General features: G+C 41.2%; 1 protein-coding gene across 10 annotated transcripts in view; it reads right to left on the reverse strand.

Annotated features, from left to right (window-relative positions):
- Positions 1–8,700: 8,700 nt before the first annotated feature.
- The window catches only part of CIITA (class II major histocompatibility complex transactivator), a 34,144-nt gene continuing 29,241 nt past the window's right edge, over positions 8,701–13,603 (reverse strand). For all 10 annotated transcript variants that reach the window (XM_010719422.3, XM_010719423.3, XM_010719421.3 and 7 more), the window contains 4 exons: positions 13,024–13,107; positions 12,345–12,428; positions 11,566–11,658; positions 8,701–10,069 (listed from right to left, as the gene is read on the reverse strand). In XM_010719422.3, coding sequence (XP_010717724.1) covers positions 11,586–11,658; positions 12,345–12,428; positions 13,024–13,107 — 241 coding nt within the window. In that variant the 3' untranslated portion in view covers positions 8,701–10,069; positions 11,566–11,585. The remainder of the gene's footprint in view (positions 10,070–11,565; positions 11,659–12,344; positions 12,429–13,023; positions 13,108–13,603) is intronic.

Raw genomic sequence — 13,603 nt, forward strand, 5'->3', positions numbered from 1 at the left:
GCGGTCAGCAGCCGCGCTTCCCGAGGCTCGGAGATGCTGTGAGCATTTGCCCGGGATCGTCGCGGCGATCGGAGCACGAGGGTTTGTTTGATCAAACGTTTTGTTACCGCTGTAGCTGTCGGTGACGCTAACGCGTTGGAAATGTAAGGATTCAGCGTTTTGTAACGCTGAACTGCAAGTGGGGAGAGAACCACTATTTCCAGCGAGGACGTTCTGTGCCAAATGGATGTTAACAAAAACGTTCACAGTTTTAAGTGTTTCCAGATCTGCCAACAGAATGTTTAAGCAAAATATCGCCTGTGAGTTTGAAAATCGGGTTAGGATGCCTTTCAAGTTACACTTGAAAACATGCAGGTAGGGGTTTCTGCTGTAAGGTCACAGAGATGACCTTGGTGAACACGTTGCACAAGTGCTGCCTGTCACGGTGCTATTTTAGTGTCTTTCACATGAAAAAAAACCACCATAAAAGCAAAACCACATCTCTACAATGCAGTCCTTCATACTGAAACTCTAAATGTTTCCATTAAGGTTCCATATAAAGCAGTAGTGTCAGGTTTTGGTCAATAGCCTAGAAAATATGAAATGGGAATTGGTGTTGGATGAACATGGACAGCACCGACACAGGTGAGCAAAGCTTGGACAACAGCACGTGGGAGCACAGAAGTGTGTTTGTGGCATTGGAGACAAACATATCTCGTGCTGCTGGAGAAATCCCGCTGCAATTACAACAGATAAAAGCATACATACATTTGGTGTATGTTGGCATACCTGTTTGGTGCATCCCAAGCGACTGGGTTAGAATCCCTTCCGCTGGCACAGATCTGTAGCAGAGCTGAACTGCCCACACCGTGCTGCTGCTGTGGCTGTCCTCGGCCCTTTTCAGTCGGGCAAACAACACATGAAGTTGGAATACAGGGATAGGAATTGAAAGCCTTTGTAAGTATCCTTCAGACCGGTATCTCCTGTCTTCCAGGGAAGAAATTCATAATAATTAATGGAAATTTAAGCAAAATCTTTGGTGCAGAAAGTTCTAACCATTTGCTCCTCAGAAACACCTTTCCCCAAACTCCTGATCTTATTACTCCAACATCATCTAGTACAAGGATTCAGAAAATAAACATTTTTTAATGCTTGTATTAGGTGATGGTGGAGGACTTTTCTGCTGGCCAGGATTTTTTACAGTGAATTCATCTGGTTTTCAGGGAGACCCAAGGAGAATAACAGCCACATCAGTTCACGCAGGGGGTTCTTCCTACTACACGAGCACATCGTTTCATAGAGCGCAGGACGTGAGCACCATTCTGTTCATTGTCAGTAAATGGGCTTCTTAACATTTTCCTTTATGTTAGTAGGTTAAGAAGCTCTTCAGAGTACTTGCTACTCTCACTGTAAGACGTCAGCTTCATATGTAGAAATGGCAGTGATGTCACCGTGCTCAGAGGTAAGCACCGGCCTGCTCAGCCCTGTCGTTTGGCAGCTGTTGTCTTACATTGTTGTTTCCACTGAGAACCAAATCACAAATCTCCAATTATCAGAGAGCAAAGCGTACACCATTACTGTGCTTCACCTTTTTATATATTTAATTATACGTTCAGCAACCGGGCTGCAAATTGCCTGGTTATTCAGCTACCAGGCCAAGGCTCAGCATGTCACCACGAGGAGGGATTTGTGCTCAGATCCTGCTTATGGAGTTCTTCACAGCGCTGTGGTATTTGTCACCACCAGCTCCCTGTGTGAAGCCATGGGCACAGAATGCTCACTTTGAGCTGGCGTGCTGAGGATTCAGCACACGATGCAGAAAGAGCGGTCTCAGCTTTACCAGCAGGGATGAAATGATAGGAGTATTGCTCTTTGCACTAAGAATAAAAGGAGTGCTCTTCATGTGACTCACCAGCGATTACAGAGAACAACTAAAAAGCAGTGATTAGCCTCAGTTAAAGCCTTGCAGGTGTGCTCCTTGCATTTAAAAAGTGTTGCCTGCCACGCAGGAGATGAGTGGCATGCGTGAACAGGGATACAAAGGGAGGAAATCCCAAGAGGCCGTTCTACACAGTGTGGAAAGGCTTATTTCAAAGTAAAAGAGCACGTGGATCAGAAGAGCTGTGTTCTCTCTTGCACTGAAAACCTCAGCTGAATAAACTCAGTAGGAGCAGAATTACATTCAGGTTTCTAACCATAATTGGTGGCAGAGGCTGAAGATAGACAACTAAGAAGCCTCCTGTCCTTCTCAAATGGAGAAATCCATCTGTGTGAGCTGAGCAGGATTGAGCTGACTCATGCACCTACCCTTTTCCCTTGGGTATGCCAGATTCTTCATCATATTTCAAGTCCCCTGAAATAGGTGATGTGATTGTTGTCTTTGCACTGCCTTAAAATCAGATGCGACTCATCACAAAGTACTCTAATCAAAGGGATAATGAGCAATTGATAATGAAACCAAATTGGAAATATTTGATTTACATAATTTTACAGTACAAGTGTTACCTATGGTTTTGTTTTTTTTTCCAAAATGAATTACAATGTATGTCTTTGATGAGCAGAATCCAGCATCCAAAAGCTTGTGACTCAGCACTTCTGCTCGTTGCCAGCATGTAAATCCTGAATCAGTCAAAGAAATAGCTGTACTCATCAGCTTATCAAAGTAGTGCCAATTAGAGCTGAGGGCTCAGCGTCTGCAGGAGGCAATGTGGTCCAGTGGGGAAGGAAATAAGCATGCTGGGCTCCTGCCTGGGTCTGCCACTGGCAGCTTCTGTGAGCTTACCTCAGCTGTGCTTCTCTTCTATCTCAGAAACTGTGATGCCTCATAAAGGAGCGGATCAGAAGAATGTTACCACCAGCCATGCCAGGATGCACATAAATGCATTAGAACTCTCCCTGACTTGGAATCATACAAATAATGAGCAGAGTGAGCTGTTACTTTTTTTAACCTTCTCATTTTTCACAATGCTCTTCCCTTATTTGTAAAAATCTCCATGCCAAAGAAAAAGGTAAATCATTGACTCCATGAGATGGACAACTTGTCTATTTTGTTATCAGTTATAATAATGACAGCATTAAGAGCTACAGCTGGAATTTTCAGAGCTGTGAACTCTTAGGTGTTACTAAAATTATTAGAAGCTGAATGCTCGAACTCATCTGGCAGCTATGCTGTAAAGAGACTTGTATTCCAGTGGTTCTTTGCAGGAGTTCTAGATGGAAAGAAGACAGAATTGTGGCTGAATAATGAACTGTCCGTTCAGTGCTGCTAACCACAGCCTGGCAGGTTGAATTCGGTTTGATTCTTTTTGTTTGTTTTCTCATGAGAATGAGCAAAACAACACTTTGTTTCAGATGACAACTTGCAATCCTAAAATACCATAATAATTTGTTTAAAGAAATTTAGGATGCATATTTGACCCGTCTAACTCTTTGTCTTCCCTTGTAATGATGCTAATTTATACAGAGTATCCCAAGGAATTAAGTAGTACACAGAAATGGCTGAGGCTTTCCATTTCTTCAGGGAAATTTTCAGGTGGTCTTTCTCTTCCCAGTTATAGAGCCTGAGTGTTTTGTCTGGCCACAAAGTTGAGAAAAAACAGGTGAAAAGTTTGAGGGATGTTCTCTGAGAACAAGAAGTGTTTCTAATACATATTCTGTCTACTTTTCAAGCCTGGTATGAGATCAAAGTTCATTAAAAAGAGCTAGCAAGTGTTGAAATCAATCACAGAATCAAACTGGAAACTTCTGGAAAAGTTGTGCAGCTGAGACCTGAATGCAGGAAGATCAGTGTCTCTTTCAGGCACCTGAAACTATGGAGGAAAATCTGACACAGATTTACTCATTCAGTTTACAAACCACATTCTCTTCATGTAGAGTAGTATGCATTTCCTCTAAGAGTTTCTTTTTTTTAAAGAGATTGAACATTCTGTCAAGACTTCCATAAGCATCTGTAGAAGCTCCACCATCTGCTGCTGTTAAGGGGTTTAAAAATCTTCCTTTTCAAGGCCTGGCGGGGGGTTGGTGTGGAATGGGATCAGTGGAAATGGGAAGCCATGGTAGGGGTCCCACTGCTCAGGGTTTTCTTTTGCCATGAATAACCAACTCCATGTTGCTCTGGAGATGGGTGCTGAGAAGCATCAGTTTTGTGACCTGCTATGGGGAATGCACTGCTGAACTTCTCTTCATCCTGTAAAGGGTGTTGTTTCCCAACCGCTAAGCAGCCATTTTCCCCTTTGTTGCAGCGCATGTAGAAGTGGGTTGTGGCTCCTCATGCTCTGTTCTGTATTCCTCTGTGAGAATTGTATGGTCCATCCAACCATAAGGCAAAGCCTAATGGAACCCGTATATGGCAAGAGTACAGTGGATAATAATGACATGCACCAGATGATGTATTACTGTGTAAAGCTCTAGTTCAGGTGACTGACCCAGGGCTTCTCTTTGAAGGGCCAGGAGAAAGGAGCTCAGGCTTGCTCAGACAGCATGGCCCAAATAGGCTGCAGTATCTGAAGCACTTTTAGAAAGCTGGGAAACAAGGCAGACAATACCTGGATGCAGAGCAGGGTCACTGCATTTCCTTTGGTCCAGCCCATCGTGAGCAATGATTTCACTCATAGAATTAACAGAAATACTGTGGCTGCATTTCTTCTTCTAATGCTGAAGTTGTGCTCTACCAGCTGTGCTATTAAATGCTGGCAGGTATATTCAGGCTGTTGGATGATTGCTTCTGAGATCTGAAAAACATCTATTATCTTTTGATTTTCCGGGATTTTTGTTTGTTTGTTTGTTTGTTTTGTGTTAAGGATTAGGTTCACATAAAATTTGAAGGACAGAATAGAAACACAAGATTGAATATCTTGGTCAATTGTATCATATCTGCCTCCACAAATTACTGCCCTGGTCTAGCAGCCTGCAACCATGTTTGAAACATGAGTTGGACAGCTTTATGCTTTGCTTTGGAAGCCCAGCATGTTTTGCTGTGCTGTTTTTAAGTTAGCTGAGGATTTGGTCTGCAACGCAGAACAACCATCTCTCAGAACTACCACTGTGTTTGTTCAGATAACCTTTTAGAACTGCTGTTGTCCTTGGTTTGAGAGTCATGATATTGAGCATATGATTGCTGTTAGCAGGGTGCTGTAGTGTTAAGCAGTTGAGAAAAGAACCTCACTGAGCACAGAAGAGCTTCTCACATCTACTAAGTGGCACTGAGTAACACGGGGACAAGTCATACCAGGACCACCCTGCCTGCATTCTGGCTCCAGATGTGGCAGGTGACACCATTTGGGAGCACACATAAACTTGGCCAACATCTGCAGTGCTCGCTTTGTGCTTTCCACATCCCCAGAGGAAGCACTAGAGGTATTAGAGGGCATGGCAATGCCCAGCCCTGTAGCAGCTGCTTTCCTGATCCTGCTGCCAGCCCCTCAAGCCTGAAACGAGCTGGTCCTTCCCCTGGATCTTTACAGTTTAGTCTTTCTTCTCTACCCTCTTTGCTACACCATGGTCTTCCTGAGATATGGAAACCAGAAGTGCACATAGTACTCATGATGCAGGCACACAGTGGCTTTTATGGTACTCACCGTCTTCTCAGTGCCCTTCATGATGATGTCCAAAGTTTTCTTGGCTTTTTTGTGTGCTACGGCTGAAATATTGAGCTCAGGGAGTTGGTGGTGGTGATGCCTAGCTGTAGTTGTCAGCTCCAACCTGTGTCACATAGGCAGGTGTTGATTATTTCTCTGTAATTGGATTATACTACATCATCAAAGGTCACCTGCCCTTTTTTACCCACTCAGTGTTATGAGGTCCTCCTGGAGTTCTTTGCTGTCAGTGCAGCACTGAGTACCTCAAAACAGTTGACTGATTGATTAATTTACTTTCAAAAGAAACAGATGGTACGGTGCTGTATCTAACATACAGAGACTTCTCTGTTCAGTGTGGGTCTGGAGGGTTACTGTGTATTTGTTATGTGTTCTTTTTTAAACAGATTCATTAAACACCTGAAATGGATTGTGACCAGGTTAATGGATCAAGTTATGGAAAGAAACTATACTCTGAAATGTAGAGCTGAAAAGAAGGACAAGGGGACAACGAGAAGAGTTGTTATCAGACCTTGTCAGCTGTGACTTTTTCCTCATGACCATTGCCTCTTGAGTGTGCACTACCTGCTGTGATTCATGTACAGTACTGGGCTTCCATAGGTAATTCGGGGATGGACTCTGTGAACAAATAATATGAGCTATGTTCTCTTATCAAGAAAATCAAGATATTACTCAGATTTGATAAACTTTTCAATAAATAATATTTCACCTGAATGGACACACTGTACATGCTGCTTAAGCAAGTTTTGCATTCACACATTGAAAACTCTACCAGCCAATAGCTCCACATCTGTGCTTTCTCAGGGGAACACATCCAGGAGTGCCGCAAGGTTCTGTTCAGGGCAGTATTATGACAAGTGCACTAGTAAGAGACTTTATTTAAATTGCAAGCTTTGAAACAGATCAGAGACTGAATTTTGTTTGGTGGATTCATTATCTAACATAAGATAATTTGCAGATTAAGTTCATGTTCCTATGTACAGATCTGAAAGCAATACAATAAAGACTGACCTTTTCCATGAAAGAGTAAGGAGTCATTTGTTGGAGTGGTTCTTTTTCCATTTGAACAGAAAATAATGTGAATATGCTTTTCATGCTAAAAGCAGTTCCTGCTTACTGAGATGGCCAGCATACAGAAAGTCCTTCTGCATGGAAAATGTATAGGGGGAAAAAAAGGTATTATGCTGATTTTGTCTTACTACGTATCTTTCAAGGTTGAGTTTTCATAGCAGTGCAGTTGCTAAGCCAAGTTGATGTACCAAGAATGTTTCTGAATTTTCATATAGGCACACCTGTCAAGAACAGACAAGTCTAAAGACTTGTTAAGTTTGTGTCTGTGTGCTCACTTTGGACTAACACAAGGAATACTGGATTTTGCTACCAAAGACAGCATGCCTGCTGGTTTTATAGTTAAAACTTTTATACTGTTCAGAAATAGCTTACACCAAGTATTCAGGGTCACATGTATGCCATTTTAAGAACATGGTTTAGTTTGTCATTATGGGTTCTACAGCATGTGCTGCTTGGTAATCGTTCTCTGCAGTGGGTTTATGCTACATGACTCACAGATTAAGGAATACAATTTCCACCAAGTAATTCACCTTGGAGATTCTGAACTGAAGATCAAGATTTCTGATTTCTCAGAACAGTTCAACTTTAGATATTTTAATGATGGAGAAAGTGATCAGATTACAAGTAGATCTGATCGCCATCACAAAACAAGCCTTAGCATTTTAGCAAGGTTTCAGATCTAACAAAAAGAATTTGGGCACAAAGAGACAAGATAAGCATTCTTCTCATCCTAAAAGGATATTTTGGAATGCAGATTTGATTTTTTTCAGGGTAGCCAGTGAATTCTGTCCTCTGCATACAAGGCACTCAACCGATGAAAGTCTTTTCCATGAGCTCTGTTACACAATATCATCCAGACTTAAAATTAATTTTAAATTTAAATTAATTAAATTTTAATTAATTAAAAACTTGTAACTGCAAAAAGCCCCAAATGGGTTGGAACTTGATGACTGGATGATGGAAGGGATCCCTTCCAACCCAAGCCATTCTGTGATTCTATGATTTTTTTCTGTTATCAGCAGGCAGCTTCAGACAGCACTTTTATACCTTCTACCTGTGGGTGCACAGTTTACCAGATGGCTTTGCAAGACCCCACGGCCTGTTCAGAAAGCATTATTTCTCCGTTTCCAGACCACTGTACTGCTAAGTGCCAGCAGGACTATGCTGTCTCCCTTGCACACTGCTTGCCATTACCATGGAATAGGAGAACCCTCACCTTGTCATCACGTTCAGCACTGGTTTCCCAGTTTCCCAGAGCGAAAAACGGAAATGATTTTCAATGAGTACTGCAAGCTACTGTAAAAAGGAATACTCACTTTTATTAATACTTTCAAAAAGATGTATAAAGATAACTAAAACACTGCATCACAATTTACAATCTACATTATAAGCATACATATCCCACTAAGAGAACAGTAGAATACCCAACACTGTTTTAGCAGTGCAGAGTGCTGTAACATCCAGCTGCCTCCATAATAGTTAGCATGTTCTTAGATTCAGTCACAGTGAAGCCTGGTTGCAGAATTTATCCCTAAAGGGGCATTTGTCATCCTAAGTGTGGTCCAAGGAAGCCGAGAGGAGTGCTCACTGTAGCTCTGCGTGGCTGGAGTGCTGTAGGCTGATGGGAACGTCACACTGAATTTAGCTCAAGCTGCTTCCTATTCAAGCAGCTTAAAGAGAGGAACATAAATGAGATTTTTCCACACCTCTGGCTAGAATTTGAAGACTGAAGCAGATAATGAAGGAAAATATAATTTTCTAGTTAAAATCACATTCTCCATAGTGTTTTTTTACCTTGCTCTCCTGACTATTACCTCCATGTGCTAGGTCTAGATTCTGACTTTTTTGAACAGAAACAATAAATTAGAAGATCTTCCTTCCTTCCTTCTTTAATTTGTCAAGTTTCTGCAGGTGCAGAAATGTAAGTGGAAACATAGAAATTACTGGAAAGAACAAAGATTGAGGTTTTGAACTGATTAAATTGGGGGTGTTTTCAAACTAAGTAACAGAATATATGGAAGGTGAGTTGGGAGATGCTCATTTGCAAAGATCTTTGATCAGTGTTGTCAGTGCTTCCTAGCAAAAGAGACTTAAAAGAGGCTGCTGAACAAGTTAGCAAAATGAAGTACACAGCCTCCCTTCCCAATCTGTAGCATACTGAATGCTAGCTTCTACCATCCAACTTTGTTTTCCTGCTGCCAGCTTGCATCTACTGTTTTGCTATTGCTTTCAGCAGGACCAGGATTTGGCTCGAATAACACTGAGGGCAGCAGAACAGATCCATGTTAATTCTTTGAAATACATGATTCCCGTCATTGCCCAATTCTTCTTAGCTCTGTAGAAGCAGACGACATCAAGAATACAAAGTAGTGATTTCATTTTCAAGTATAAAATAGATGCTTGTGCATTTAGTCTCACACTTGCAGGTGACAATTAAATCTCAATTCAGATATATGAATGAGAAGAAAAATTGGTTTCAGAAGTCCAACTTTTGTTTTCAGTTCCTCAGAATTTCATGCACAAATACTTTAGCTGACACTTTACAACCCAGAATCTCTTTTTGTAATAGCTCGCAGTCAGTGAAATTCTTTCACTAAAAAATAGAAAAAGCCTCACACTTGTAAAGTTTCCATTTGTGACAGAGTAAAAACCTTTAAGCAATGTCACTCTGAAGATTTTTGTGCACTAGGCTGGAGCTGTTTGTATATAATTGGATTTCTGTCACATCATCAGAAAAATCCCTGATAGTTTTCCAGTTTTAATTCATCTCTCTTCTCCCTCCAGTCTTTTTGAAGGAATCTGTAACAAGACAGTTATTTGATAAAAAATACCTTTCTTAAGACAGCATTGATAACGAGCATGAAGAAAAGAGCCACTTCTAGATTCCCAAGGACAACATCACAATTTCAGACTGTTTTCCAGTCTGGTTGTTCTTATGCTCCTGACCCAGACACTTGCATTTAATCCAGACTTACAGTGAAAACTTCAACTTTGGTAGTCCAAAATCAAACTTAATTGTGTTTATCAGTGGCACCACGAAACAATTAGTTTTCATCTCTCATGACTTCATATGTTGCAGGTGCAGCAGCTTGTAGCGTACACTTCAATGAATCGATAGAATCTACTGTCAATAAGCTGGTGACTCCTGTTCACTTTTAATAGTGAAAATTATCCAGTTGTTCTTCTGTGAAATGTGTTAGCTGTTCATCAATTCAATGGAGACGCAGCTGAGTTTTTAAAAAGCACTTTAAATGACCTCTTAAAAATGTGAACTCCATCATTCACCCACTTCAAGCATCACCCAGAAGGTTCAGTGTGACTTTTTTCATGTTGCCACTATCATGAAAGTTGGCATTTAATTCCTGCTTCGTAAAGTGGTAAGATAGGAAAACACAGAAGACACCTTCCCCTCTTCTTCATGTTACCTGCGAAACAATGGAAACAGGATATTAGATGAAAGCACATCAGCTTAATCACCATCAACATTGCCAAGACTGAAGAAACACGACAGTGGTCAGTGGATGCTGGATGTTTCCAGTTGGGATCCAGGATCCAGACTTCCCGATGCTGCCAATCCTTAGTGCTAATGAAGATAAAGGCTCCCTAACGTGCTCAGGTACTGCACTAATGTGGTAACCTGTGCCACAAAAATGCACTGCAAGCACAAGAGAATGATTGTTGAGAAAGATGCAAGAAGTTGAGAAAACTTTACTCTTATGAGGTTTCCCAGCAGTGTTGCAGTCCTTAATGTCTTCTCTCCCAAGTAGGTATGATTTTTCAACACGACAAAGCATTGGTATTTTGTTGTGCTGTTAGCTACCAATCATCACTACAGCCTTTCTGTTCTGCTAGGCTGTGAAGCTGGCATGGCACCTGAGTCTTCCAAAACCTGTAGCCTGATGAGAGCTATAAAAATAGCTAAATCTGCATGTGGTGATTAGTGCACTGAGAGCAAGGGTCATTGGGAACTTTGGTGCTCCTGCATGGCTTCGGGGCCAAAGGCAACTGCAGGACTATTCAGAACAGCTGCTTAGGCAACTCTGCAATGTGATGTTAGCCATTTGAAAGAAAGCTTGAGAGTCTCTGTTGTCTTACTTAACTCTGACTTCTTGGTCCTTGCAGAGATCATTTCACTGATTCATCCTGCATTATTATTATTTTTTTTTTCCACAAGAGCAGAAGGAAGTACATAGTGGAAAACAAGGAGTGGAAATCCTAAATGAAATCATAACTTCCCATAACTGCCTGCTGCAGCTCCATCAGACCAGTCATGTCAAGGCACTCAAATCCTGGAAATCATCAGCAAGCTGTTCTTTGCTAAGGATGTAATTATTTCAAGGATCCTTGAGGCTCTGCAGGCAGAGTCAATGAAGTGAAAGTGGCAGCCAGTGGAGTGGGCAAACTGCACAAAATATACTGACAAAAAGGAATGTAAGAATGAATGGTTTGCTCTGAGTACATACAGTACAGGCACAGGTTCATAGGAAGACAAAACAGCTGTGGCGGATTTGTATTAAATAAAGGAGAAGTGAAGTGACTTACTTCACTGAGAAACAGCACAAAACCATCTCTAAAGAGTACAGAACTCATGAGAAGAACTCAAATCTATTTAGTTCTGTGCAACTGAAGATAGGAGGTTCGCAGGCTTGTTGCCAGGCACTGAACTGGGCTGAACCAGGAGCCCCTGATGAAGTTCATTCTTACAGCTCTTGCAGTCTGCTAGTGCTGGCGTTAGGGAAAAGAGGGGATCAAGATGAATGGCGAAAGGGGATCTGCTGTGATATTGATCTGTGCCAGCAAGTCTTTATGTAGCCACATATACATAGATGCTGTCTGCTACTGTGCCTGCTGCCAGTGAGACCTGTGAGAATCTGCCACAGAACCAAATCTGGCTGTCCCAAGGAGCCAGGATTTACATTACCTTTATAGGATCATCTGAACCTACACACTGATTCTAGAGTCCAGCTGTTGAAGGTGTTCAAGAACTCCATATGGAATTGTAGGATTCCACATCCTGTAAGAGCAAGTTCAGGAAGGAAAATAAAAAAAAAAAAGTAAATTTTAAAATATAATTCATTCCACAGTTTTTTTGGGTTTTATTTCTATCATATATATATATAGTTGTTGTTAGAGGTAATGGAGTTTTGCTTTGGCTTGTCTTTCCCTCCCCTCCCCCTCTCCCCCCTGAATCATTCTGTAGCATAATTTAAGCTAAGGAACAAAGGAAAATACATTTTCATTCCAAAGTAAGCAGTTCATTGCCCCATTCCATAGCTGACTCTGATTATAGGACACACCACAGTCCTGTCTCCCTAATTGTTCTTTAGTTTTCTATCAAACTCCCTTTGAACGTGCACTGGCAGCTTCAGTCAATTTAACCTCTAATGATGGCTGTTCAATGTTTATCCTTCAAATACAAGTCCTGCAGCACAGGTATCAGGTGCACTGGAAAGGTAGAAGATAAACAGTGGAGTGCCAACTGTTCTTAAAGCAGAACAAGCTTGCTTGCCTGTGGCAATGGGGAGTTAAAGCTGCTGAAACCAGTGATTCATTTTTAGCATTTGTGTGACTGTTTCTGTATTTCAGCGATTTCTCTTAGTGCCTCTTACAAATCTGACAAATACCTTAGATAGCATTAGCATGAATTCTCACCCAATTTACAGACTGAAGACACAGCAAACAATATAGCAGGAGACTTACACCAAATTTTTTATATGGGGGCATTTTCTTAGGCTGTCAGTCAGCTGTTGGGCTCCAACACCAGTTATTTTGTTATACTGAATGCTGAGGGGAAAAAACAACAACAAACATCTTGTTAATTCAGTCAGATCACATAGCAGTACCATCATTCAACATTTCATTCAAAAAGCAAAAATACTACAGGAGTGTGTCTGTGGATGAGGGGAAAAAAGATTCCAAAAGATTATTCCAAAAACAAACCAAAATCATTTATTACCAAGTATCTAAAGAACTAGAAAGTTACATCTCTTGTGGGGCCTCAAGTGGTTCCACAGCATCTGTGGTGAGCTGCTTGTTAAGCCCTGACTATCTGTACTTCAATTATCTGCTTTTCCCCTTCACATGAGGCTTGGAGTGATGCACTGCTGTTCTATAAGGATAGGCAGCAACAAGGCAAGTCTTCAGCATTTCCTAGAACCACATCAACCCTCTCAAGAATTTCCTTCTGCACTCCACATATTCAGGCAAATTCCACAATTTTCTGTCTCAACAAATGTCAGCCTCTAAGGATAGCATAACCACACTAAAAAAGATCTTTCCCCTCAAATTCTGTCTCTTTTGCCTATAGCTCGAAGATCTGAGTTTTCAGTATCCATACAAATCAGCTCTCCTGGGCCATTTCAACAGATTCCATACTCACTCCAGCACTCTTAAAGAAGCCATTGCAGGAAGGACTTTTGCAAGGTTTTCCGCTCCAAAATCACAAATGCTATTGTTGTATAAGCTGCAGACAACAAAACCAATATAGTCACAATTGAATAATGGTCAATGTAAATAAACTCTGTGTTAGATCAAAGAATTCTAGGTATGACTGGTACGCCCAAGTTACCCTTATCTAATTGCAGTTAATCTTTAAAACATGTCCATGTTTTCTATATCAAGGCACATAGTCACATATATCCTCCAGCTTACACAGCTACAGCAAAAACAGATGTAGGATTTTTAATGAACAAGCAGAAATTCCTGACACATTGGAGGAAATTAAAAATCTGCAAGAAAACGAGGATCAAAGCTATGGTACACTGCATTCAGAAGATTTCCACATGAGCAAACTATTCCAGAATTGCAGACCAGTTTCCTACATTCCAGTGACACTTCATTCAGGCCTATGCCAGATATTTTAACCAAGTGGGATGGACTATTAATCCCCTATCTGCAAACACACACTACCCCGTTGCTGGCTTAGCAAGCTCTGCATAAGTTTGCAATAGGCCATGATT

This window comes from Meleagris gallopavo, chromosome 16 (assembly GCF_000146605.3).
Source record: "Meleagris gallopavo isolate NT-WF06-2002-E0010 breed Aviagen turkey brand Nicholas breeding stock chromosome 16, Turkey_5.1, whole genome shotgun sequence".
In the NCBI taxonomy this organism is placed as follows: domain Eukaryota; kingdom Metazoa; phylum Chordata; class Aves; order Galliformes; family Phasianidae; genus Meleagris; species Meleagris gallopavo.